This window comes from Herpailurus yagouaroundi, unplaced genomic scaffold (assembly GCF_014898765.1).
Source record: "Herpailurus yagouaroundi ecotype Mexico unplaced genomic scaffold, PumYag 308, whole genome shotgun sequence".
NCBI lineage: Eukaryota > Metazoa > Chordata > Mammalia > Carnivora > Felidae > Herpailurus > Herpailurus yagouaroundi.
This window is the reverse complement of record NW_024412525.1, coordinates 5471428-5499133: the sequence shown is the minus strand read 5'-3', so window position 1 is coordinate 5499133 and position 27706 is coordinate 5471428. Positions and strand designations below refer to the sequence as shown.

Here is a 27706-nt window from a genome sequence, read left to right as displayed (position 1 = left end):
TCCGTGTCTCTGCTTGTGCCCAGTGGAAGGACACTGACGGGTGGGGGAGGGGGAAGGTATGTGCTCAGCACCGGACGGTGCGGGCATGCTGCACTCTCACGGAGATCCGCAAGGACATTTTCTAACGTGAACGCAACTGGCGAGAATCTGACGGGAAAACTCGACCAACAGCCCCAGCTGGAAGGGGCCCTGGAATCACCTACTCCAGCCATCGGGCAGGATGCAATTTCCCCAAATCTGGGCATACTCATTAACTGTGCTGGCGCGTCTCTGCTGTCATGGGGAGGTTCTTCCTCACATCCAACCTGCTTCTCATTTCGCCCTCAGCAGAGAGCGGGGTCTGGGGAACTACCGACAGGTGTCCTGTCCTCTCGCACAAAGGTGAGGCAGGTTTCCTGTCTCTTGAGATGTCCACAGGGATGGGACGCTCCAGAAGCAGCAGCCAAGGGGCTGTTCTTTGACTTCACTTCTGGGACCACTGGGGCTGGCCCAGAGGGATGGGGATCTGGAGCCTCAGCAGAGACAGGAGAGACAGCGGAGTCGGGTGAGACCACGGCTCGTTACTTACATTGCAAAGGTTCCCCGTTTACCATCCACTGGACGGTGGGCTTGGGGTTCCCATTGGCTCGACACACCAGTCTCCCGTCCTCGCCAGGAGCCAGGATAAGGTTCTTGGGTTCGTCCAGCCAGTAGGGAGCAGCTGGAAGACAAACACAGTGCAGGCAGGGGGGTTAGACGGCATGGGGCAGGCCAAAGACACCAGACCGGCTCCCTCTAGGAAGGCAGGAGCCCCTGGGTGCCAGCTCCAGGCCCTCACCACCTGCCCAGGGCTCATCCTCATGGGATGACTCAGTCCAGCCTGCCTTTGGCTGGCTTGGAGCCACAGATGCCACCCGGTCTATTTTGAGTTCGCAGAACAATAGTTCTAAACTGGGGCCGCTCGTCAGAATCCTCTGAAGAGCTTTTAACAAACACGGACACTGGGGCCTGTCGGAGACCTATTAAGTCAGAATCCTCAGGGGAGGAGGCTTGGGCAGCAAATGCTTTTAGAGCCCCACAGGTGTTCATGATGTGCACCCAAGGGCTCGAGCCAGGGAAGGTGGTCAAGTGCGCACGGGGCTGGCCCCTCTGGGTTTCTGTGGCTATCGCTGCAAGATCTGACCATTTAGAAAAGACTTCGTATTTATTCTTTTAGACACTGGGCTCTGGTTAGGGAAGAGCTGGCTAGCCCTTCTAATTGTGGACATGTGGACTTTTTTCTGAGAAGTTCCTTTGCATCGGATTGTCAAAGATCTTGATGCCCCCAACAAGGTCAAGAACCCTCGGTCCGAGTGTCGTGCTGAGACCAAAGTCACAAGATCAGCTGACCGCATGCTACGGAAGTTCTTGTACTATTGGCATCAGACCTCACCGTCCCCACCGTCCTTTCGGCCCCGGGCTGAGAGGCAACTGGTGCACCCTACCCACCTGTGGCGGGGACCCAGAAAGGCACGTGCTTCACTGCCCGCGATAGCTCATGGGGGCCATCCGCGCTCAGGGGAGAGGGAAGTGATTTTTTTTTAAAAAAACAATTTGGGTCGTGATAATTCCCCATTTGTAAAAAGAACCACACACAAGTACACAGACAGCACAGGGCCAAAACAACACGCCATGAATTAAAATGCAAAAGTAAATAAAGACAAGGCTCTGGGTGAAATCCACATGGACCATGGAGGTACATTCTTGTGGAGGGAGCCCTGGGCACAACAGAGAGGTGGGTGATGGTCAGGGTGGGTCTCTTTCCCTTAGTACCCACCGTGCACACACACACACACACACACACTCTCTCTCTCTCTCTCTCTCTCTCTCTCTCTCTCTCTCACATCCACGGGGTGACACCATCCCTGGCAGGTCACTTACCACGAACCAGAGTGTTGCTGGGTCTCCCCTGCTCACCCGGCCCGCCCCCCAGAGGGAAGGGTGGTCGTGGCATGTAGGGCTGGCAAAATCAGCATAATGAGAAATACACACAACGTACCCTTTACTCTCACCGAGATCGTGTGCCGGATGCTGCCCATCTTGTTGGAGGCCAGGCAGAAATACTCTCCAGAGTCCTCCTCGGAGACGTTGGTGATGCGCAGAGCCTTGTTAAAGTTCTCAAACTTGGCCTTGTCTGATGGGAGGTCCCCACCTTTCTTGTACCACGCGATATCTGGTGTTGGGCTGGGAGAGGGACCAAGCGGGAAACACGGACTCATCACCAGCTGCGGCCCTGTTGTTCTTCTACAGAGTCTGGGACACCCAGGTGACCTTAAAGTGGACTTGGGCCCAGAAGGACGCGTGCCCTATGAGAGCCGACCTCTCCCATACAGAGGGGACGCTCGGCCGCAGAGCACTGAGGGACTTAACGTAAAGTCACGTGAGGTTCTAACACACGTCCAGGATGCCTACCCATCTCCCTTCCCCATTACCCATGAAGGAAACAGCCAGAACGGGATGGAGAGGACGATGTTTTGCCCCCCAAACCGTGGCAAGAACAGAGCGTGCACAAACCCCCACCCGCGTCCTCCCGGAGGGTGGCCAGAGGTGGGGGTGCGAGCTGTACATACACCCCGGAGGCGATGCACTCCAGCACGAGGTCCATGCCACGCAGTACCATCTGACTGCTCGCCGTGCCCTGGGGGTACATGAAGCTGGGGGTCCTTTCTGCAACTCCTCGGGCTGAAACAGGATAGAAGGAGCTCTCATGAGCCTCCTGCCCAGAGGGTGGACCCAGCTAGGCCAAAGCAGTCAGGCTAGAAAGAAGTGTCATCACGCCCCCTGCTTACTCCCTTACCCTCAGAGGCATCAAGCGACGGACCCTCCCAGCTGAACCCCCCCCCCCCCCACCCAGGGGCCGGGGCATCATTAAGAGAGGTGTGTTAGGAAGCGCGGGGCTCCTCGGCCCCACTGGCACATGTGTGTGAGCACATCTAAGTTCTGAAAGGCTCTGGCGAGAGGAGCCCGGCTTCCTCCCTTGTTAGGAAAACCCCTCCTTCCCGGGAAAGGAGGAGGGGGCTGCCCGGGCAGTGAGCAGTTTATTCCTGGAGCATCTTGTGTTGGGACCCCAGAGGCCAATGCGGTGGCCACCACCGGGAGGCCGTCTCAGCAGCAGCAGCGGATGAACGAGAAGACCTGTATTGGGCCACAGGACAGACAACCTGCTCTTTGCGACCCTGGAGACAAGGAGCTGGGATGAAGCCACAGAGACCCAGATGAACAGTCAGAGATGCAGGAAGCATTATTAATGGCTTAGCAAAGACATGGAGAGAATGAATGAGCAGAGATGACAGGAAATCACTCTGGGGCCAAGACCATTCTGCTTCTTTGCTAATGACTCTGGAAGGGGGCTGGGAGGAGGGTGTTAATTGGATGTGAGAGACTGGGGGAGGGGGAGTGGGGAGTGGCAGCCAAGACGGAGGAGGTGATCTACAATTCAACTAGGCGGGAGCAGCCATCAGTGACGTGCACGTGGGTTTGGAAGGCCCGGTGGCTCGCGGAGATCGACACGGCCAGGATGGCCGTTTTGGCTGTGGACGGGGTCATGCAAGTCTGGGCACACCCCCAGCACAGCGGACCCCACCTTACCTGCGCCTCACCTCTCCCCGGGAGCTCTGCGCCCAGTAAGATGGAAGGGAGAAGAGCAAGGGTTTTCCCACCGGGAGCCCCAAAGCAAAGGGAAGCTGGAGGAGGCACCCCTGCCCAGAGGTGTAGGGGTCTTAGACTCAGCTGGAGAGGTGAGAGGAAGAAGGCAGGCAGAGCTGCCAGGGGCCGGGCGCCCTCAGAGATGCCTGGAAGGGGAACAAGGGCGTCTTCCCGGCGGCGGGGGGGGGGGGGGGGGGCTGTGAACGGGTGCTGGCAGCGAGGACAGAGTGGCGGGGGAACCCTGGCTCCGTGACACCGGTGTCTCCTAAAGGAGCTTGTTGGACAGGCTGGTGCCCGGCTGGGTCAGCAGGGCCCCCGTCTTAGAGGCACTCAGCTTCTCTCCATTAGCCATCGGGGAGTGCATTTCCTAGAGCTGGTGTCTATCTCATGCTTTTGTCAGGGGAAGAAATGATGAGAGTTAGTTAGGCGGCTGGCACAACATGTAGCACACAGCGAGCGTTCAGTCGGTGTTTGTGGGATGGATGGATTCAAGGGGAGAAGGGAACAGACAAGAAGGCAAGAGTTTACCCCGTGTGTTATCTCTCTTTCTGCAGAGGTCCTCATTTGTCCCACCGGCACACACATACACAACAGTGGCTACTGAACGGGTTAATCCATTATGGGGTTAATTGGTTACCGTCTGTAACTCTTGTGACAGCCAGCTCTCAGTCCCAAGGACGCCTGATACAAAGCGGCAGCTTCCTCCCACCCATTATCGTGGAATCACCCAAACAGTCAAGACAACACAAGGTCAAGGGAACTATGAGGAGAAGGAGCTTTCAGGGCAGGTGGCTCTGGTGTGAGGTTGGTGAGTCTGTTGAGTGCGGGGAACCCCCGGACTATGTGGGAGAGCCAGCTCAGTTGGCATACTCCTTCCACGCAGGGACAAAATCTGCAGAAACCAGCCCGAGACCCTGTGGACATTTAATTCACACCATAGCACGCAGCACCACAAGCACACTTGGCCAGCAAAGCAGTAAGTATGGGACGGAGGAGAAATGAACAGTCTCGCTGTGGGGACCTTGAGAATGCTGGGAGCTGTGACTATAAAAAGGTTATAGCAATACTCCCGTTTGTAGGATGTGGGCTAGCAACCACAGAATTCGCCCAAAGGAGGAGAAGCTACTGGGAAACAAGCCAAGGTTCAAAAAATATAGGGAAGAACATTCTAAAAGTCAGAGGCAATAATCAGGGCCACCATTTGGTGAGCATCCATGACGGGCCAAGCCCGGGCTAACAGCTCTCTCTAGACGTCATAGTCATAGTCATGTTCATCCTCACAACAAACCTGGGTGGGGGGGGGGGACCACCTCCATTTGCACCAGAGGGAACTGAGGCTCAATGGAGTCCACAGACTTGGCAAGGTCACAAGTCAGTTGTGTTTTGGATTCTGGACCATTTGGCACCAAAGTGTGTGCTCTGACACTATACTGTATCGCCTCTTTAAAGATGGATAACCCATCTGTCCCTGCTTCTGACAGCCAGCTCTGGGAGTATCTTTCTTACTCAAACCAAAGAAAACTGAAATCCAAGGGCAAAAGAGGTGAGGGAGAAAGACATTTTTGTCTTAGCGAGCTGCCCTGATGAACCTCTTCCACTATGTTTTCCTTAAACATTGTTCCCATTGTCTTAGCTAAGAGGCCATCCCTCCTCAGCGGCCATTATATAAACTCAAGCCCAACGTGGAAGAGAAGCTGAGCTGGGAATGAAGAGGCTCCAAAGGCATCTCAACTGGATCCTTAAGGCCATGGAAGGCTTGAAGAGGAGTCAGGGTGACACATGGTATCATGAAGGGTTAGAAGGCTGGACCCAAAGAAGAGGTTATGAAAAACTGGTCAGCTGCAGCAGGTGCCAATTTATGATAGGATAAATGATAATTTATGAAGGATAAGCCAGCTGGGGGCTTTGGGGCCACTGCTCCCAAGGGAAGATGGCTAATTTCTTTTCCTGGAGAAGCAGACTCAGGAAGAGTCTCCAAGACAAAGGTGATTACTCTATAGGACCCTAAATGGTAGAGGATGACTGTCTCCTAGGGTGTCATAGGATCTCACCCACCCTCATTGAGGTGGGGATTCAGACGATGCTTCTCTTATTCTCCCTGTTCTTCAGGGCTGGGGTCAGATCGAATACCTGACCAAACTCAGAACCCAGATGCCAAAGCTCATGTCGGTGGATTCAGGAAGAGTTTCCCACATGGGCCCCTCTGACCTTTAGCCCAAGGACAGTCCATCCTTTCCTGCTCTCCCAGGCTGTGGTTCAAGAACAGGCTCGTGGGTTTCTAGGGGAATCTGGCCAGGGGGGACACCTCAAGAGATGATACTGCCTCGGCCACCTTGGCTTTAAAGGGCCAATGAAAAAATGTTTTGGTCAACTCCTGTGAGAGGAAAGGTCAAGACTGCTGACAACCTGAGTTGCCCCCCTCCGTCAAGTACTGTGGGTTAGGAGAAGAGAGTTCAATGCATCGGATGTATCTAAGAACCTCTGCCAGAAACAGCTTTTAGGGGCAGCTGGATCTCACATTTGCTGCTTTCAATTCTCGGAATTGAGGACTCATGAGGTTGGATCCGTGGTATCTCATCCACCTCTCTGGCCCCAGGAACAGCTGACCAAACAATCCCAGCAGACAAAAAAAAATCTCTTTATCTAGTAACATTTGATACCTTCCACTGCCAGGAAATCTCTTCCATAAGTATAACCCAAATCCCTTATGCAATAGTTGGAGGTTTTTTTTTTTGTTTTTTTTTTTTAAAGCAGGCAGAGCCCAGTGCTGAGCCCAAAGCCAGGGCTTGAACTCACAACTGTGAGATCAAGACCTGAGCTGAGATCAAGAATCGGATGCTTAACGGACTGAGCCACCCAGGCACCCCAGTTGAAGTTTTTTTTTTTTATTCAGTTCTCAGCACAGCTGAAGATCTGAATAGCTTTTGTTCTTCTAGTCTGCCTTCCAGTTCCTCCCTCCATAGTACTTTCTTCCCACACTTGGGCTAGCCTTTCTTCCTTTGGCTTCTCTTCAGGTTCTCTGTGTCCATCTTAACTTGAGTCAACACTAAACCATTCCCTTCAGTACCAGTAACGTGCTAACGCGTACTAATCATTGATGTGTCTGACACCGTGCTGGGAACCATACGCACGTTACCCTGTTTAACGTTCATGACAAGTCTCTGGGGCCTGTAACATACCCATTTTACAGATGAGGAGATTAAATGACTTGCCTGGGGTCACTCAGTGGTACCTCCCGGAGCCTGTGTTTAATTCAAGGAAGGCTGTCTACCTTCGAGTGTCTACTCTTCTCTTGCCTGGGTGAAGTCCAAGTGGCAAGCTACAATCTCAGACCAGCTTCCCCCTGCCACCGAGCAGGTCATTGGACACTTGGCGTATGTTCAGAGGATACCAAACCATTGTAGAAATCACTAGAAGAAAATGCCGTTATGGGGGGCCAAGCAGACAGATGCACTGGGCATTTTTCATTGCATTGTCTCTTTGTCCAACTCTGCACTCAGGAAGGACTTCATCTTCCTTCCTTTTCACTTTCTATTTCTTTTTAGAAGCATTCAACCTAGCTGTCCTTTGTTCACCATGCGCCTCACTTTGACTTTATACCTCTTCCAGCTGGCTTCATCCTTGGGTCAACCCCATTCATTCTACCTTGGATTGAGGAGAAGGCGGTCCATCTCCATTGTGAGTTCTTGCGAGCTTTGTTTCGTTTCATAGCCCTGGGTGGTTCTTACAACTCCCTCTCACTCACCTGTAATCACATCTACCACTAATCACAAAATTTAAGTGGCTGGAATCAGTCAAACTTATCCCATTGATAAAACAATGCCTCCCTGAATAGTTTATCTTACACAAAGCAAGCAGTTTGGACCAGATGGTCTCTAAGGGACCTTCTGGCTCTGATACACTCTAGCTTCGAGAATCCTTCCATAATAGATTATCTGAAATCCAATTTAGAGAAAGGCACATTCCACACCAGTGCTCCGGGGCTCTTGACACCACGGTAGTTGGCCCCGTTATTTTGAAAACAAACAATGCCCAGAATCCAACAAAGGTCCCCCGCTTCCTTGGGCAGTAAATCTCTTTGGCAGAATCTCAGTGTGGTTCTACCTGTTTGATGCCAAGTAAGAGCCTTTGCCTCTCTCCCCGGCTCACACTCCCCCTTCCCACCCCCCACTCCAGACCCCAATCATTGTTTATATTAGCACATCACAATGCAGACACTTCTTATCTATTTGAGCCCACAATGACCCCCCTGGGGACCTACAGCCTCAGCTTCCAAGGCATAACGGATGATGGGGGCCAGCTGCCTCGCCAAAGCCAGTAAATGATGTTTCCTCTGGCTGCTCAAGGGAAACAAGACATTCTTGAGCCCTGGTGGGAGGTGGGGGCTCAGGTGTGGAAATAGCTAATGACGCTACTAATCAGCTTGAGCAACCAGTTGTGGGCTACGTCAGAAATATGCCTCATGGAAAGTGTCCCATGACTTGCAAGCGTGTGGGTGGGTGGGCACCCACCCATTTGTGCACACTGCTGGAGGAGAGAAGAGACCCAGGCAAGAGAGCCACGGATGGTCCGTCTTCCTTTATACTTACCTTAAAAGAGAACTCAGCAGTGAACTCTCACTCATATTTGCCAGATGGATTTTAAAGACACACGGAGCCCGTGACACGGCACCCCCAGTAACTAAGGCTAGATTGCAGAGCAGGCAATTCACATCCAGACGCGTAGGAGTTAACTAAATGTACCACAAAGCTTTCTGTGTACTGTAAACCACTAGGAGGAACCAGACTTCCGTCTCCTCCTCAACGTGCGTGCGGACGCATCTGTCCTCAGATGCTCTCCATCCATCCGCCACTGATTCCTAAGATTCTACTGAGTCCTCCCAAAAGGTCTTCTGAAGTCCTACCCTGGTCTGACCAACTGTCAGCCCTGCCACCCGGCGTGAGTTAATGACACGGTATCAGTCGAGTTAGGCAAACTGGGGTTAGGACAGGCAAGGTTACTCCCAAGGTTACCGCGGCGACTCACCACTGTATATGTCAGGGTGGTTTCTTAAGGACGAGTCATTATAGGGGTTGTCTGCAATAAACAAAAGAAGGTGAGCAAACAGGAGGCCACGGAGAGCTCATGGAGGCATAAACGGGGAGAGAACAACAGAAACGCAAAGCCACGAAAACAACCGGTGTTTTTTTTTTTTTTTGCAAAGGAAAGACGGCAAATTTGAAAAGGAAACGTGCCTGGTGAAGAACAAGCAACATAAAACAGCCCAAAAGAGGGAAGAAAAGGTTAAATCCTGCAAAAGAAGGCAATAATAAGATAAGTTTCTTTTTAATGAAAGAAATTAGGCTTGACCTGTAATGGCTTGATCCTACTATGTTTCCAATCAAATGAGATAAGGATTAGTGGAATCCCGCAGCGGTCTTTTGAACAACTTCCCATCAAAATCCTCAGTGCCCAGGACTCTGGATCAGGCCAGCTCTTGGGGGGGGGGGGGCGGGTAGCGCAGAGCCCTCCTTGAGAAGGTAAGGTGCAGTGGTGGGAGCTCAGGGAGAGAAGACAGTCCAAGAGATACAGTTCATCAACAGAGAGAGAGAGAGTGAGACAGAGAGACAGAGAGAGAGGGACGCAGGGGCCCTTGGCGGCTCCCGGTGATCACGGGCTGCCAGCAAGAAGCACCCGGCCTCCCCAGCCCACCTGACCAGAGGGCACCACCCTGGTCTCTGAGATGTCACTGCTGGCAGAAGGCCTCCTTCTACTCCAGGGAGGCAGAGAGAGCCGGGCTGCGGTTCAGATTTTCGGAAGAGAAAGGCAGCCTGGGACAGGAGAGAGAGGGTATGGGCTAGGAGTTTTACACTTGGATGGGAGAAACCTGCTGACCAAGCTAGAGATTCAGAGCTCCTAGACTGGCTGGGGCTGAAGTCATCCCTTCAGCAGGAGGTCGGCGGCTTTGGTTCCGACGTTAGGTAATTAAGACCCTTGGGCATTTAATCCTCCGTGAAAGACATTTTGGAACAGGGCACTGAAGCATGCCAAGGCTGTGCTTTTCATTCTGCCGCCATCCCCGTCCAGCTACTGGGTTCAAATTTTGATGGTACCAACAGGGGGTGGGGTGGGGGGTACAGCCGACTGGAAGCCAAGCAGACAGCCCTGAGAAGCCAGGGACAGAGTCCAACCGCCCGAGGGAGGCAAGGCGCTGTGCCAGAATATTTGCATATTTGAAGACAGATCAAATCGTGTTACAACCGACTGTAGAGGCTGTGAACAGTCTTCGCTGGGACCGTATTGCATCGCTTCCCAAATCTGCTTAACATCCACTAGGGGAGATGTGCATTATTCAGAACTATCCTTTAAGATGGGGCATGTTGAAAAGCCCGAGCCAGTCCGGAGAGTCGGCGTGGGGTCACCTGGAGCTAAGGGTGGGATCCAGCCTGCCGCGGAATGAAGAGGCAGGGTGGCAGAGGGGAGGAGGGCCTGAGGCTGCCTTGGGAGGGGACGGTCCTCCTCTGGCTTGGGAGGACAGGGGCACACAGCTAAAAGGGCCCTGGCTTCATGCTCCTAGGCTCCCGTGCGACCAAGGTGAAACAGAACCCACCTCTTTGCAGAGAAGTGCTCCGAGCTTGGAACTAACCTCACAGTTTGTGGATTCTGCAGCACAGCTGAGAAATTCAGGGAGGCTTTCTGACTCCTAAGAGTGTCACTTAGATTAGAAGTGACATTAGAAGGAAGCAGGCTTAGTGCTTCACTGTCTGCCTCAGCAGAGAAGCCTCCTCCTTCACCACGGTCACCTCTTATTGTGGCAGAAGGCACCCAAAGGGACCTGTTCCGGTGTGGGCAAAGTAGGACACGCACATCTTTGTGAGCCCGACTCTGCTGTTTGTCTTTGACCGCAACCCAAAACAAATTTGAAAAATGATTTCAGATCACCCAGTGTTTTGTATCAGATACCTTTTTCCCCTTCCTTTTACGTAGGTAGTGCAAAATCAGGCATGGTGAGATTGGTTTCTTCCCCCACGGGGCAAGCGGTGGTGGAGGGGCATGGTGAGAAGAGACTTTGAAGCTGTCCTAGCATGGCTATTTTGCCTCCCACCCCCAGACCTGGTTCTGGAGGTACAAGAAAGAGCCTATGTCCTTTCCAGGCAGGAAAGCAGAGAGAGCACAACTGTGCTATTTTAAGCAACCGTGCCCAATTCTGGGCTGGCTCAGATGCCCAGAACTTGCTCCCAGCCAAAGCTGCCCCTGGGAGAACTCCAGGAAGCAGACGGGGTTCTGTTCTCATCACCTGGGGGGGGGGGGTTCTCGGTGTTCGGAGGAAAGAGTTTTCAGTGGCGAAGGGGACCCCAAAATGAAGCAGAAATAAATATCCTTTCCTTCCTCTGATAGAGAAAAGGATGCTTCTGGAAAGTCGAACTTCTGAATGTTGAGAATCTCTAGCTGCCTCATTCCGCAGAGGAAGCCGCTTTACCATTTCCATCGCCCTGCGTGTACCCCACGTGACACTGAGGACCACAGAAGGTCACCTGACTCACTCCCCCAACAGGAGGCTGACTTTCAGCATCGCACCGGGCAAGCAGAAAGGAATCCAGGTGACGGCACGGAAGGCCGTCCGGGGACTGGCTCAGTGAGCATCTTGCCCTCACTGCCAGCCACATCCTGGCTCCAGAGGCCACTCCGAGGTCCTGGGCAGACCACACTGTCCTCCTCAGCTCAGCCAGCTGGCAGCTGATTGCTCCTGACGTGCACTGAGACACTTCAGGCAGCCCAGCTTTCTTCTCTAAGGGTCCCCTCTGGGCCTGGGTCCGGAATAAGAAAGCCAGCGAGGGGCAGCAAGCAGAATGAAGCTGGGTCATCCCACCAGGAGCACGCGGGGCTTTTCCTGGGGTTTCTGGCCATCCTATTGGTTAGCAAATTATGGGCAGCCTGACACCAACTTTAGAACAGTGCGTCGGGAGCTGCAGAAGCGGGGGAGATGGGCTGGAGGAGGGTTAAATGGGGTCCAGAGAGAAAGAAGATGAGGGAGGAGAAAAGAAGAAAGGAAGAAGGACGGAGGAAGAGATTGAGAAAGCAAAGAGAAGAAAATGAAGAGAAAAAAAAAAAAAAAAGAAGGGAAAAAAACTTCCATACAGGAGGAGGGGAGCAGGAAGAGAGCTGTTCCTTGGGGGTCCACCCCGATGCCCGGTGGACACGGAGTGTGGGGCTGGGGGCTCTCAGTACCCCCTGCTTCCATCACTGGCAGGGACCGCTGAGGAAAGACGACAGTACGAGGGGGCCAGGCCCCCCAGCTGTCGTGAGTGAGGAGTGAGCTCCCCCGGCCTCTCCCCGCGCCCTTCTGGGAGGCGTGTGGGCGCTGGGGTTCAGGCTATTTTCACCCACCTGCGGCAGCTGCCGGTGCCTATGTGATGCCATCTGCCTGGCCTCCCCCCAAACCACCACCGTCCACGGTGTGGAAAACGGCATTCACAGCTGAGTCAGACAGACTGAGGTCTCCTCTCGAGAAGGCCTGTTACCAACCCACGCTGCAAACTACCACGGCCACTTTGAACCCAACGCCCTATAAAGCAGGCTGAGGACTTGAAGCCAGAGCTCCAGGCCGGCGGGTCCCCGGCAAGAAGTATCTCTGTGAACTGACTAGGTTTCCTCCTCCGTGGAGGGCCACCGGTGCTGAGCGGATCGGGAAGCGCCGACTCCCCTTGGCACCAGCCAAACGGCGTCAGGAAATAAAAACGGCAACAAAACCAGAACATAAGTCTGCAACTTGCAAACGCAGTCATTCCATGCGGTCCAGCGTACACGTGTTACAGAATCACGCACAATTCATGGCGGTGTCCCTACTAATTTGGCTATTCTGTACTATGGCTTTATTCTAGAAGTACAGACAACCATACAACGGCTAGACATAAAAGAAATACTCAAGCTGAGTGCACGAGAGAGATGCCAGATGGCCACTCGAAGCAGTGCTTCTCCGATGCCGCTGTGTGTCCAGGGCACCTAGAGAGCTAATGGGGAACACGGAGGCCGGGACCGTGGAGGCAGGTTAGGGCTGAGCCTGGGATGGTTGCCCAGTTGGCCAGGTGACTCGGGCCGACACCGAAGCTTGAGAGGCACTGACTTAGAGCGGGACCAAGTTTAACCCAAGGCTTCAGAATGAAGAGATGTCGTTTCAAGTGGCTCAAGTGGCTGAGGCACAATGAGCCGGGAGGATTCCCTGGTCAGTCTCGGGGACAAGGCTTCCCCCAGACCCAGGTGCCTGGGGCTCCATGAGCTCAGTGGGCTTGTGCCCCTGGCTCTTGGCCCCCGGCAGGGACCTGCACTTACTGGTGAGGACCTTGAGGGTGAACGCGTTCTTCTGCTGGATGGTGTGGGTAAAGTGGAAGCGGGCGTTGCAGCTGTAGTCTGTCTGCATGTCCTGCAACATCACGTTAGAGAAATACAGGTCTCCGTTGTGGCCCTGGGAGACGCGCTTGTCTTGGGTGATGGGCTCCATGGCTATTAGGAAGCAGAGGTACAGAGGGAGGTTAGCAGCAATGGTAACAGTAATACAATCATGATAGTTCTGGCAATCGAGGACCAACAGGACGCCTGGTGGGTCAGGAATTCAACGTTACTTGGTCTAATCCTCTCAACTCTGAGGCAAGGCTTATTCGCATTTTACAGATAAGAGAGCGGTGGATTTAATGTGTCCTGGTGGATTTAATGTGTCCTGCGTTGCAAAAGCAGTGACGGAAGGGCAGGATTCAGATTCACACCGGTCTGCCCACCACACCCATGCTCTATGGCCATACGTTTCCACCTCCTGTTCATGCCAGAGAAACTCTGGCCCCGGGCCAGAGGGAGGGATTTGCTTCCCAAATCAAGAGTCAAATTCACTTGTTTTCTATTTGAAGCTCTTACTCCCACCAGCACTACCAATTATAATCGCAAGATACATACTAATCAATGATATGCACCATCAATTTTAGGGTGCTTCCTAATTTCAGCCATGGTTAAGATATGAAAATGGTGCTTTTTGGAATTAGTGACATCCTGGGAGTGGCTGAGGAGGCTGACTACATTATCTATGATTTTTGAAGCATTAGACGTAAATTCAAACGACCAAGTTTCCAGGTGATTCGGTTTGTAAAAGTACACTCATAAGGCCGAATATTCATAGCTAACTCCTTCCTACCCCCCCCACAATTGTTTATTAAGTCACTATTTCTTTTTTTTTTTTTTTGAAGTTTATTTATTTTGAGAGAGAGAGCACACGCGAGCAGGAGGGGGACAGAGAGAGAGGGAGAGAGAATCCCTGTCGGTGCAGAGCCTGACTAGGGGCTCAATCTCATGAACCGTGAGACCAGGACCCGAGCCAAAAATCAAGAGCGGGAAACTCAACTAACTGAGCTGCCCAGGAGCCCCTTAAGATGCTACTTCATAAGGCTCAAAGTTAATGAGGCCAACCCTTCAACGATGGGCTGGTCGGTTCTACAAATCATTTACCCAAGATTTACTGTAGGCCTACTGTGTGCCGGGCACTGTGCCAGGTATTGGTGAAAGAGAGCCGAATCTAGCAGAAGGTGCAGCAGATAAACAAATCATCACAGTGCAGGGTGGTGAGTGGGAAGCCCCTGGTAAGAAGGGGATGAGCTGAGAAGAGTAGCACCCAGTTCCTTCCAGGGTGCCCTCATCTGGGGTTTGGAGGCCGCATGACACTTACCACACAGAAGAGACAGGGCCCTAAGAGGTTTCTAAGCAGCAGAAACAGTGTGTGCTAAAGGTGAGCGCACACAGCTGGGGCAAGGGGTAGGAGAAAGGCTGGGGAGGCAGAGGGAGGCAGATCAGGAAGGGAAAGAAGTCTGGACTTTGTCCGAGGTGATGGAGGAGGCAGGGAAGGGCTCGGAGCATACAAATGAAACTATCAGATTCATTTTTGGGAAGACCAAGGAGGCCAGTTGTGGCTGATTATGGCAACCCAGGGAAATGCGGATGGTGGCCTGTGTTGGAGAGATGCCAGCAAGGGTCACGAGATCTGCTCGGGAGGCAGCATGGACATAAGCTGGTGACGGGAGTGATGCAGGGGATGAGAGGGTCTGAGCTGTTAGCTGACTAACCAACCCTCCAGCCCGTGGCCGGGCAGCCTTCCCCAGGCGTATGCACCATGGTGACGTAGCGAGAGAATGAATGAGGGCAAAGCCCTCTGTCTGCAAAACAACGCGCAACTCTGCCTCCTCGACAGGCAGCCTCTTTCAGAAGCAGGCCGCTAAAAACTCGGGGATGGACGGATGATGCATGATAAGCAGGCAGGCAGGCAGGCAGATCTATACATTGAGCGATGGATGGATAGACAGGGGAGCAGGTATGGAAGGAGGCGGAGGGGAAACCGGGAAGACACAGACAGCGGAGCTCCGGTCGCCTTTATAACTCACGCCCCCACTTATTTTGGTTGAAAATGTGGGAAGAAACAGGTCCAGAGCGGTGAAGAGTCTCAGTCCAAAACAGAACCGAACAAGCTCTCGACGATACTCTGTCCCTCTGCAAACACCGTCTCCCTATCGCTCCTTTATCAAAGGTTACATCCCTTTGCCTGGCTGTGTCCCAGTAAATCCAGACCGACCAGAGATTGAACCAGGAGGCTTTCTGTCAACTCGCCATCATCACAAATATTACTGAGCACTTTACCGTGCATGTGGCTCTGTTATAAGCATTTTGGCTGTATGACCTCATTTATCCTAACAATGGTCCTATTAAAGAGGGACAGCGGTTAGCCCTATTTCTTCCAGAAGAGGAAACTGAGGCCCAGAGATGTTAAGCACCTTGCTCAAGATCACACGGCTATCAGCAGTCAGGCTAGGAAATTAGCCTGAGCGGCCTCTCACCGTGTTCTCAGCCACGTGGCCCCTTTACACCGGCTTCTCACAAGTGAAGGCCTTCCAGCCTTGGGCAAGCCCTTCCCATTTCACACACCCACTCCCCTCCTTAAGATTAAAGTAGAAATCAAACGCCCCCCAAGACTTACAGCTGCTCATCCAGAAGATGACTGGGGACGGAAGTCCGGGTGGGGGGTTGCACTGGAGGGTCAAGGGAGCACCTTCTTGAACCACGACAGGGTCTAGGTTTTCCTTGGGCCACAGGGGAGATTCTGGGGAGAGTCAGACAGAGGCGGGTGAAATGAGGAGGATGGCTGGGGCCGAGGCAAGGAGCAGGTTAGAGGCAGAAATGCAAGGGGGAGAAGGACAAAGGGAGATGGGAGAACAAGGGAGTGGGGAGAGAGCCCCCGTGGGTCTAGGCGAGGTACAGCGAGAGAATAGAGGCCATTTGTCTAAATAAATGCACAGCTTCAAAGGCTCCTCTCCTTCCTCTCCTCCCTTGCCCAGAGGGCAGGTGAAGTTGCTCAAGACTGGTTTGGTAGCCTCCTCTCCCAGGAATCTTTCTGAGTAGGGGGAAGTGCGCTCCTCCTCAGAGGCAAACAGCAAGCAGGACTTGCAGGGCACCAAGGCAGCCAAGGGCAGGGCGGCCTTTCTGGAATGACCCTCCATGCTCCCCCCCCATTACCCCAGAAGCAGGGCATGCCGGTCCCCCCTCTGCCCATGCTACTCACTGGACACCTGCAGGCGGATCCTATTGGACAGGGCCGTGCCAAATTTGTTCCGGGCAAAGCACTGGTATTCCCCTTCATATTCCTCGGGCCGCCCCCCACTGCGGAAGTCGATCACCAGGGTCCCGGATCTCCTCCTCATTGACACCCGGGGGTCCTTGGCGATGTTGAAGAACCTGCTGTTGCGAGTCCAGTGGAAGCTGTGTATGACGGGGGCGGGGGAGGGGGCGCGGAGGGGAGAGGCAGGACCACAAAGAGAAACAGGGTGGGCTCCGGGCTCCAGGTGAGAGCCTCGGGGCTCTGGTCCCTGACCCTGTCCCATAACCGCACCTCCATACCAGTGGGTCCCACCCTGGTTGAGCGGCAGAACTGACCGGGAAGCCTGATAAAATGCAGAGTCCTAGGTGGCAGTCAGATGACCGTGTGGGGGGCATGTCCCTGACATTAGCGCTCTTACCCAGCCAAGGCTGGGAGTCATGGCTGGAAGTGGTAGATACCCACATAGCCACCGGGGGACAATGTTCTTTGCGGGAACAGGCAGGGACTTTTAGTTTTTATTTATTTTATTATTATTATTAAAAAATATTTATTTCTTTTTGAGACAGAAAGAGAGAGGGCATGTGTGAAAGTGGCGGGGGGGGGGGGGGGGGCGGAGAGGCAGAGAGAGAAGGAGAAGGAGGCAATCCCAAGCAGGCTCCACACCGTCCACTCGGGGCCTGACTCGGAGCTTGATCCCATGAACCATGAGATCGTGACCTGAGCCAAAAGCAAGAGTCAGACGCTTAACCGACTGAGCCACCCAGGTGTCCCTAGGCAGGGAGTTTGATTTTTTGTAATATTTCACCCAGGCCAAGCACATCGGGGAGCTGGCTCTGCCTCTCCTGTCTCATTCGATAACCAACTCTAAAGCCAAAGCCAAAGAGCAATGGCCCGGGTTATCCATGCTCCTGCTCGTGGGTGCAGAAGACAGCAGTGGCCGCACCTTCTAGCCCAGGAGGGCCAGCTTTGAAAGAACAAGCAGCCCTCACAAAACTGAGCCCAGAGGGGAAGACGCTAGAATCTCCCTCTCCTTCTGGGGGGTGGGGGTGTGTGCACAGCTGTCCAGAACATAACCTTAAAAGAAGCAGGAGTGGCTGCTCAGTGTCTGAGAATCACTGTTACTGCAAAGGAACCGTGGGGGGCAAAGACCAAACTTCAGAAGTAAGGCCATCTATGCCCTGCCTGACCCTGCAGGGTGACCCTGTTCCTTCCACCCTGGGTGAGAGAGGCCTTGCTCGTTCTCAGGCTCACGCAGACCAGGTGGGGGGTGGGCAGAAGAAGGCTGCCATATACCCAAGGCTCTGTCCTGCCTCATTTCCCCTGACAGACACCTGCACGGGGTCCTGTCATGTTTGGTCCGAATCAGGCACGAGGCTCTGGAACAGTCCAGCCTGTGGAGGCTGCTTTGAAGACGGGGGGGACCAATAGCAGAACATCTCCGAATCTCCAGGGTTTTCTGTCGGCTGGAGACAAACCTGGCCTGGGGGCGGGGGTGGGGGGTGGGGGCAGTGCAGTCAGAGGCCTGGGTTTAAATCTAAGCTCTGCCCTTTTCAATCCGGGAGACCTTGGCAAAGGGGCATAATATTTCCGTGCTTCTGTTTCATGTCCTCTTCAGGAGGATGGGGGTTCTTCTCTGAAGGGCAGGGGTGTGGTCTCAATGCCCTCTTTGCGGGGCCCCTTGGATTTACCTGCCAGCGCACTCACCTGGGGGCCGGGTTCCCCTTTGCTTCACACTCAATCAAGATGTTATCACGGGGATCCACGATGTGGTCCTTCACGGACTGCTTGGTGATGGTCGGGGGCTGGGACACTGCAACAGCACAAACAGGGAGCGGTCAGGGTTGCGGGGACCTGCCGGGGGCCCCGGGTTTGGGGAATGGCTGAAATTAACATCTTCAGGAGCCACAGGACAAGCAGGCAAACGGGGGGCGGGCAGTGCCTCCTTTTGGGGACCCAGCTCCTTAAATGGGGCCGCAGGAAAGGGGGTTATGCCAAAGACTGAGCCTAAGAAGAAACCCTCGAAGATCTCATGGGATCCCTACGAGAAACTTTTGTTTTACCCATTCTTCTATCTCAACACTCAGTATGATGCCTTGTGCACAAGAGTTCTTGATATATGTTTGTCGAATGAATAAAGGAACCCAGCGCAGGTCACATTCCAGAGCCTAGTAGCCGTGATGATTCTGAGCCCTGGAGGGTCAACAGACGGCCGAACTGTGGTGAGGCTGGAGCTCACAGGTTCAAGTTCCCAGGGCCTGGGCCCAAAGAACCAGCTCCTCTCACGCTTGGTCCCCACCTCCAGTGTTCTCCGCGGTGCTCCTTGCCAGCTACCCGAGGGTGGGGAGCGGAGGCCCTTCTTAACCCACCTGCTCCTCTGCCCTTCCCAGCAACAGGAATCTCCGGGTGGATGGCTGCCGTCCCCATGTGATAAGGGACCGCACTACAGGGCCCTGGTGTCAAGAAACCCCCAGCAGGCAGGGTGGGGAGGCGGCTGATCCCCCCCCCCCATCTCCTCACTTGGCCTTCTCCCACCCTCCCTGCTGCCCTCCTACCTCCCAGAGGCACAGGTGCACAGAGGCGCCCGGGGGACTTACGCTCATTCTGAATGCTTGCTGTTAGTTCCGATGGGTTAGCATTGTGAGGGGGAGAAAAGAAGACAGCGGTTATAGGTTATCGTACACGACTACTCGCCCAGGGATCCTCACGCCCCAGCCTGCCGGGAGAGTAGGGCTGCAGCGCTCGGTGGAAGAGCCACCCAGAGGTGGGGACGGACTCGGCGAGCGCTTCACGGAGGCGACATTTCCCCGGGGAGCTCAAACCACGCAGTTGAGCAGAAAGACCGGCTTCTGATCAAGTGGTGTTGCCGGGAAAGCCCAACTATCGAACGGGACGATGCTGCTGGAAAGAGGCTGGGCTCTAAAGGTGCCGTCCACCCTCTCTGGACGCCATTGAGGAAAGCGGGCCCCCTGGCCAATGGTGCCCGGGCGAGGCTGAGGCTGAGAAGCCTGGCAGCAGCAGATCTGAACCAGGGCTATGAGGCAGAGCCCACACGGTCCGCAGGCCTCGCTCCTTCCGCTGCACCTTCTTCTCTGTCCCACATGCAAGCACCTTCTTGCCTATCCTTTGGAAAATTCTAGGGACCGATGAATCACCGCGGCTCTGCTCATGGCAGAAATACGCTGCCCTACGGAAATCCCTCTTCCAAACAAGTGCAGGGATGAAGCAGAGCCCACCACTCCTTTCTGTGCTTTTTACGAAAAGGATGAAGAGGCAGGTAGCAAAGGTCTGCACACCTGAGATGTGCGGGTGCTCGTGTACAGGTGTGTACATGTTTGAGGTCGGGCTTCTCAAACCCTGACAAGTGTATGAATCACCCAGGCTGGCGGGGGGTGGGGGGGTGGGTCTGGTTAAAATGCAGATTCTGATTTAGCAGACCCCGCGTTTCTGACAAGCTGGTGGTCTGTGTACCACGCTTCGAACGGCAGGATCTTCGATGGTCCTGTGCTTCCTGGGGAGGAGGTCTTGGTTAAAATTCACAGAAAGGAGAACATGTGTTTCTGTAACTTCGTAAGATGTCCCTTCTTTATGGTTCTATCGTGAAGTAACAGGCCGTGCGTATCTCACGCTGGTGCGGATATCAGATATGTGTTGGTGCTGTGGGCTGCCTTCTTCAGAGTGGGTGCTTCCCCGGGAAGCAAAGGCTGTGGGGGAGCCAAGGTGACCTTGAAGCTTTCTGACTCAGCCACAGTGAGTTGTGGAAGAGGAGTCCAGGGGCCCAGAGAAGGGCGGTGTGGAGCAGGCAGGGCTAAGGCAGGACCAAGAGGTGCCGGAAGAGTCACGAGAGAGAAGACAGACATGGGAGAGGAAAGGTGGAGTGTGGCAGGAACGTGTCCCCTGCGATCCACACCGTTGGTACATGAAAGTCTCGAGTAAGACCCACAAAAAGGTTCAAAATTCTTTCAAGTGGGCCAGGGTTGTGTGTCTGCTGGGGCACTGAAATATTTTATCTGCTTGGCCATTTGCCTGGGTGCAGCCTCGGCAGGAAACAAAAAGGAATGAAAAGTCCGGGGAAAAGCAGAAATCTGTCGTTTCTGAACACGTGCTCCTGGCAACTCCCCATGATGGCATCTTCACCCATATAAGATCTTCCTGCCAGGGGCCCAAGAAAGATAGTTCTGGAAAGCCAGTGTGGTTGGGCATGGAGGAGGAGGAGGAGGGGAGAACGGGCCATTTTCAGGAGAAGTAGGCCCTTTGACCACTAGCCCAGGTTTGCGGTTTCTTCATCTCAAGACACAGTTGATGTCTCTTGGGTCCTCACACACAGTGGAGGGCTCTGTCCTTGTCCTGGCAGGGGTTTTGCTTTGCCCACATGGCCTTCAAGCCTCTCTTTTATAAAATCAAAGGCTGGCTCAATGGAAAGAGCCCTAGACATTATCCAGGGAATCTCAGATTCTTAGAAGGGAAGTCATTCAGTTAAGGGCACGTAGCAAATTTGCTGCAGAACTGAAATAAGGACCAGTTCTCCTGTAGCCTGGTCCAAAGCTCCTTTCACAGATCCGTCCTTGGCCAGAGAGGCGGGTGGGCCAAGTGGGGCCCCAACACTCTCTCCTCCTTGACATTCTGGACAAAGGAGAGTAAGGAGGGAGGTCTTAGGGGGAGTGGAGACCCTCAGAGCTGGCTGGATGCTGTCCCCAGCCCCACACTGAAATCAGGCCAGGGGCCTCTTGAGAGTCTAATTCCCTAAGGAGGTAATGACATCTGCAACCGCCATTGTGCCACCAAGGAATTTATTACAGAGACACAACCAAACCAGAGGACAAGCCACCATAGGGAGACGACCGTGAGGACCGCGTGCCTGGGGACAAGGGCAGCCTACTTAGTACTGTGACACTCCCCCCCCCCCAAACCCTCTGTTACACCACCTGCCCTTCTCTCCATCTATAGAACTTGCTGGCGATGTCAAGTGGAAAATGAGTTTGCTCTTCTGCCTTCCAAGGGGGAGGAAAAGTCTTCCAATGAGCTCTGCAGGGGATAAGGCAGGTGCCTGCCCCGTCTGCAAGGTTCCTTTATCTGTGCACTTCTTCTCTTTCCCTGGCTGGTATCTACAGTCCCTGGCACCCAACCCATCCCTGGAGGATGGAGTGTGTGTGTGTGTGTGTGTGTGTGTGTGTGTGTATTGAGGTCGTCCTGCAGCACTATTTGGGATGACAGTGAGGAAGAAACGTTCCTCCCACCCCGCCGTCTCCTCTGTGGGCTCCTAGGAGAAAAATGCCCAGTCCCTTGACGTGGGGAGGGGGACAGAGGGGCGAGCTGCCAGCAGACTCACTTTTTGGCAAACCCACTCTTGTTGATGAGGCGACCCTTTGCTTTCTTCAAAGGTCACGCTGTTCTCCTTGGGGCTGGTGAGGGGGGGTGAGGCGGGTGCGTGTGACTCTGCTGGCACAGTGGCGGGAGCTGGAGGCCGGGGCTTCAATGAGGGATTGTGTAGCCGCCGGGGGCTATTCCAGGAAGCCTGCTGGGCCCAAACTCCCCAGAGCAGAAGCAGTGCCCCGGTCCTCAAGGCACAGATAATGCCCCCTGAAGGGGCAAGCGAGCGGAAGGGCACCCCTGACGGGGCAGCCTCTAGCCAGAGCCCCCGCAGCCTCTCCCAGAAGAGTGCCTGGCCTTCACTTCTCCCACATCTGGGCTCTTATGAATAACGCTGCAGTGAACGTGGGGTGTAGGCATCTCTCTCTTACCTTTTGTGACAACACGGATAGGCCCTGAGGACCTTACGCTGAGTGAAATTAAGTCAGAGAAAGACAGATCCGGTATGTTCTCACTCTATGCAGACTCTAAAAACTTCACACTCAAAGAAACAAAGTAGAATGGTGGTTGCCAAGGGCTGGGAGGGGGGCGGGAAAGTGGGGAGATGCTGGTCAAGGCATACAAAGTTCCAGCTCTAAGATGGGTATGTTCTGGGGACCTAACGTACGGCCTGCAACTGTAGTTTAACAGAACTATATCACACACCTGAGAGTTGTTGAGAGAGCAGATCTTCAAAGTTGCCACCCCATACACACGAAAGGTAATTATGGACATGTAAACTAACCCATGGGGTCATCATTGCGTAATATATACGTGTAGCAAATCATCAAGTTGTACACCTTAAACTTACATATGTTGTATGTCAAGAAATACCTCAATGACTCTGGGGGGAGAGGAGTAAGAACGTATGGTCTTTCCCCAGCCCCTCCCACCGGGCCACGGCCTAGGGTTAAGAAGGAAGGGTGGGCTCAGGTAACTTGGGGGGCACCTGTTATGCTGGGCCCAGCAAGAGGGGAAAACCTGGCTGAAGAGGACCTCTTCCCTGGGCAACTGGGTCCCCTCTGAAGGGCTGGCCTTCTCTTGTCTTGCATTCATCTTCTGTAGGCTGATTCTGGACATGTCACCAGGGCCACTGAGCCCGCAGCCGGCAGGGAGGTATAGTGCATAGGAGGCATGCTTCGGGCAGGCATCATGAGTTTCCTGTTGTGCGGCGGCCCGGGGCACGAGGCCTGGTGTCACAAAAGACCTCACCTCCTCATTCAGAGAGGTGCTGTAGTCATGTGCTAGCCCTGCCACTGCTGAGCTGGAGACAACGGCTTTATTTCTCTGCACCTCGGTTTTCTAACCTGTCAGCGAAAGATGAGACTCAGAGGAGATGCTTCTAAAGCACTTAGCTTTCAGCCAGACATGTGGCAGCTGCTACTCTGGTGAGTTCCAAGAACTAAAAGAAGGTGGGATTAGCAGAGGGAGGGGTGGGGCATATCGAGTGCCAACCTGGTCATCAAGTTGTACATCTTAAAGAGACCTGGGATCTATTCATGAATCCATCACCCATTTGCTGTGTGACCCAGAGCAAGGAAAGGTCTATGTTTCCTTCAATGCATTTCCGGAAGTAGGGGACACTCTAGGCCCTCCTCACGGACACTGAGGTGGGGAGATGGTGGTGGGGGAGGTCAGGGCACTTGTGGCTCTTTGCCCCACACGCGGTACTCTGGAGAGACTGACTGCTAGCTCACCTGCCCATGGCTCCGGTAGAGCTTTAGAAATCAGATTCCTAACAAAGATGTCAAAGCCATCTATTTATAAGTTCTTCTTGAAGGAACCCCTCACCCACTAGCCCCAGGGATCAAAGTGGCAAGTGAATGAGTGAGGAGAAGCAGCAGAAGAGAAATGAGCCTTCACCACTTCTTTGATAACCCAATTTCCTCTGTATCCCTCTGCTCTCCAGGGACTTAGCCTTATCGTGCTCCTTATTAGACTGTCTGCCTGGGATTGTTAATGAGAGACTCTTCCTTGAGCTATCAGTGGAGATGGTCTCCACGGGAACAGTTCATTTCATGACCCCCCCCCCCCTCAGTGAGCACACACACGCACACACACACGTGCATGCACACACACATACACGCACTTGGGGCTATTGGGAAGGCAACAGGGCCTTGCCTGTCTTGTTTCTTATACTTTCTGCTGGCCTTCTCTTACCCAGAAGTGGCCACTCCTCTGGGCAGTTATTATTTGTAGGGTTGAGTGGGGCGGGGGGCGCTGAAGTATGTGTAATTCTTCTCCAAGCTATGCTGACTCCCGGCCCCAGGGTCTGGCTTTGGAGAGCTCAGTGGGCACTTCTTGGAGGCTGTATCCCTCTCCCAGCCCTCCCCAGAAATCTGTCACCTGGACAGAGCCCAAGTCAGCATCGGCATCATGTGGATCCCATCTATTTCTGGAAGCAGGGCACAGGGGACAGAGGTGGTATGCCCACATCAGGGCACTGGAATGCCAAGACATTCTGGTGGAGGTGTCAGAATTGTGGCAAAGGGGGTACGCAGCTAAATGCAGGGCCATGGAGCATGGCTGCCAGTCAATGAGCCACTTACGAACGTAGCAACAGATATGGCTGCAAGAGACATGGCTGTCAGCATCCCAAACCCCTTCTTTTATGATTCTGATGGCCAAATAATGCCCCCACCATGGGAAACAGAATGATACAGATTTTACTTTCCAACTTCGCCACGGGAGAGGCAAAAACAAACAGAAGGAATCAGCACCTGGGTTTTGGACCCTGGCATTAAAATGGAGCTCTATTTTAATGTTTCATTTAGCCCCAGGCTTCTGCGAAATAATTCCCTTCCCAACCCTCCCCAGGCCGTCCCTCCTGATTAGTCCAGCCACGAGGGCCTAGGATCCAGCTCAGATATTAGGAAGGCAAATGAGAACTATCCATTGCACTTGGTCCTTGGAAACTCCACTTTGACGGGCAAGTCAAGACTGCAGAGATCGGAGGGAGGAGAGTGGAGGGAAGAACTCCTGAGTGACACACTGACTTTCAAATCTGCCACCTCCAGTCCTGCTCAGCAGGCTCCAGGCAGCCCCAACATCAGCTCAGCCACAGTCCTCAGAGATCGTGCCGCGCAATTCGTCTCACATCCCCAAACACAGATCTGCTTCCGTCAATTCTTTGCAGGGAAACCCAGCTCTGCATCCAGAATCACTTCCCCTCTCCCCAACCTCTTCCAAAGTTGGTCTTCACTCCCCGCCAACCTCCCATCCCCTCCCAACTCCTCTGCCCCAAATCAGGAGAATCAAAGAGGATGGGGCAGGACTCACGATCCATAGGAATCTCGATGGCCCCGCTGAGGCTGAGGAGGCAGAGCAGGAAGGCTGCGTGGACCCAGGGCGGCGGCTGCTGCTGCCTGGCCATCCTCAGTACTGGGCCCCGCTCCCTGCTCCCCGGCCCGCGGGGTCTTGCTGCCTCCAGCAGCTCTAACTGGGCCTCTCGGACAGAGTTCAGCTGTGGAAAGAAATACAATGCCAAGTGAGTTTTTCTTGAACTTGTGGTCTGTTCTAGCAATCCTCCGGGGCCTGAAGGACTCCAGGGTCCTGTTGGTCACAGACCAGTGTTCTAGAATAGGATTTCTTAACCTTGATGGACATGTGGGACCCACAATTCTCTGTGTGGGGAACTGCCTTGGGTATTATTGCAGGACGTTTCGCAGCATCCCTGGCCTCTATCCACTAGATGCCAGCAGAACCCACTCCTGCCTCCAATCGAAAATGTCTCTAGACATTGCCAACTGTCCCCTGGAGGACAAAGCCACTCCCGGTTGAGAACCACTGTTCTAGAAGGAAGGGCAACTCCGCTTGGAATAATCCTGGAAACAAACACTGTCCCACTGGCCCAGCACCTAGAAGATGCCATGCACTAGGCCAGTGAGAAACACACGAATCTCAGAGCTTCTAGGAACCCTATGTGTTGTATGGGCCTGGGTTTGAGTGGGTCTGGGGTAGGGCACAGAGAAAAGATCACACTGATGCCCTCTGATCCAGGGGCCGAGTGAAGGTAGCTACACTGAGGGTTAGCGGTTAGACAGGTGGAAGCTGGTTGCTCATTGGGACTTTTTTTTTTAAATGAATTTCTGCAGATATTTTGTGCACAAAGGTATGGTGGCCCTGATGTTGTCCCTTTAGAGATAATGGCAGTGCTGAGACTATGACCCAGAAGAAGGGGCTTCCAGGGGGTTGGTAGAATGAGCGACATTATGACCGCCCAATGTTCACATCCTCAAGCACAAGAAATCATTCTAAGGCCTGCAAGGGGAAGGATTAAAAATGGCTGCCCAAGGGGCCTGGGAGGAGTCCTTAAGAGATAAACCCTTTTTCCCTCCTCCTGAGACAGAAAAGCAAGGATGGCTACGGAAGGTGGGTGGGGGGTGAATGAAATAGATTAAGGGGATAAGAGTACACTTATCGTGATGAGCACCGAGTCATGTGTAGAACTGTTGTCATTATATTGTGCATCTGAAACTAATATAACACTGTATGTTAACTATACTTGGAAAAAAAAAAAAAAAAAAAGAATGAGATACAGTGCTTTAAGACTGCCACTGTTTCCAGAACATGGGAGCTTAAAACTTGGTCCAGTTTGCTGTTCTGCCATGGGGGCCAAGTCAAAGAGGATGGCTGGAGGCAGGTCCCCCGGGATTCTTCTCTCACCTGTACACTGTCACCAGCTCCCGTCTGTCCTGACTGAGGCTGTCGGGCACAGGAGCAGGGCTCCAAGGCTTGCTCCTGGGAGACAAGGTTATGCTTCTGAAGACCCGGGGGATAAGGACCCTCCCTTGTGCCAGGATGTGGGGCGGGCTAAAGGATTCTGATTCAGATTTCAGCAGTTTCTGTCCTGGACGCTGGGCCCAGCAGCAGCCCCCAACCTCACGTGTTTCTGGACCCCATCTACTTCCTTCCCGCTGCTTCCGCCTTGGTTTCGGTCACCATCATTTCATGGCAGTGACCACAGCAGCTTCCTGAGTGGTCTCCCCACCTCCACTCTTTTTTTTTTCTTTGTTTTTAAGATTTTGTTTTTGAGTCATCTCTACACCCAGCGTGGGGCTCGAACTTATAACCCCGAGGTCAAGAGTCGCATGCTCTACCAAATGAGGCAGCCGGGTGTCCCTCCCCACTTCTACTCTTACCCCTCTGACTCATTCTTCACCCAACACCAGAGGTGTCATTTTCTAAAGTGTGGATACAAATATGCCAGGCCCCAGCCAACTCACTAGCTCACAGATGCCCGACAGTGAAATCCTCCCTAATGGAGTCCCCTCTCCAACCTCCCCTCTCGTCACCCTCCCTCTGTGTTCCAGCAAGTACTGGTCATCTCCTAGGTCCCATCATGTGTCGTGCTCTGTGACTTCTACACAGATTAGCTTCTGTCTAGAACATGCTTTGAATCTGCCCTCTCACGATTTTTGCCAAGTGTGACTTCCCTCGTCTGTACTCCTGAACACCATTTGTGGCCCCCTATTATATAGCACTTGTCACTTCGTATTCATTGTGTTCTTTCCAAAAGCCACTCATCTGTACCCTCTATTAAAAAAGGAAGGGTCCATAGGGAAGGTGCCTCATTTTGTTTATTCCTAGAATCTAATATGGCAGGCACTCAAAAATATGTGATGGATGGATGAAAAATGAGCAAATAAATGGCTGACTGAATGAAATAAACCACTTGGATCACATGTTTTTGTTGTTTAAACTCGGGTCTCCCCAGAAAACCAGCAGGCGGCTCAGGGGAACACATGCTTTGGACCTGGATGGTATACTGTGGAGGATCCCCTCCAGTGGAGGAAAAAACTCCCTCCCTCCCTAGGCACTGCACTTGGGCCAGAGATCAATCAGCTAGAAGAGGGTCAGGGGAGTAGAAATCTCCCAAGGAGGAAAATCTCCTGGCTGGACGGCGTCACAGGACGTCTTTGGTTCTTCCTCCAAAGACGGTCTTTATACAGACACAGGAAGGGTCTGCTAACTCCCCTCCTTGGGTCGTACATCTCCAAAGACCAGACTCAGGCTATCCAGCTGACACCATGTACTGAGAGAACCAGCATGGGGTGAGGCTCAGCATTCCTTCACGTAGGACAGTGGGGATGG

The 27706-nt window shown here is 53.4% G+C and overlaps 1 protein-coding gene across 17 annotated transcripts in view; it reads right to left on the bottom strand.

Moving 5' to 3' along the window:
* Positions 1-27706, bottom strand: part of NFASC (neurofascin) — a 181612-nt gene that overhangs the window by 48620 nt on the left and 105286 nt on the right. For 8 of the 17 annotated variants that reach the window (XM_040462109.1, XM_040462108.1, XM_040462113.1 and 5 more), the window contains 10 exons: positions 24893-25076; positions 18862-18879; positions 17972-18077; positions 16232-16428; positions 15650-15772; positions 12973-13143; positions 8689-8739; positions 2589-2700; positions 2018-2202; positions 569-700 (listed from right to left, as the gene is read on the bottom strand). In XM_040462109.1, coding sequence (XP_040318043.1) covers positions 569-700; positions 2018-2202; positions 2589-2700; positions 8689-8739; positions 12973-13143; positions 15650-15772; positions 16232-16428; positions 17972-18077; positions 18862-18879; positions 24893-25076 — 1279 coding nt within the window. The remainder of the gene's footprint in view (positions 1-568; positions 701-2017; positions 2203-2588; positions 2701-8688; positions 8740-12972; positions 13144-15649; positions 15773-16231; positions 16429-17971; positions 18078-18861; positions 18880-24892; positions 25077-27706) is intronic. The other 9 variants (XM_040462103.1, XM_040462115.1, XM_040462116.1 and 6 more) reach the window with 3 other exon arrangements.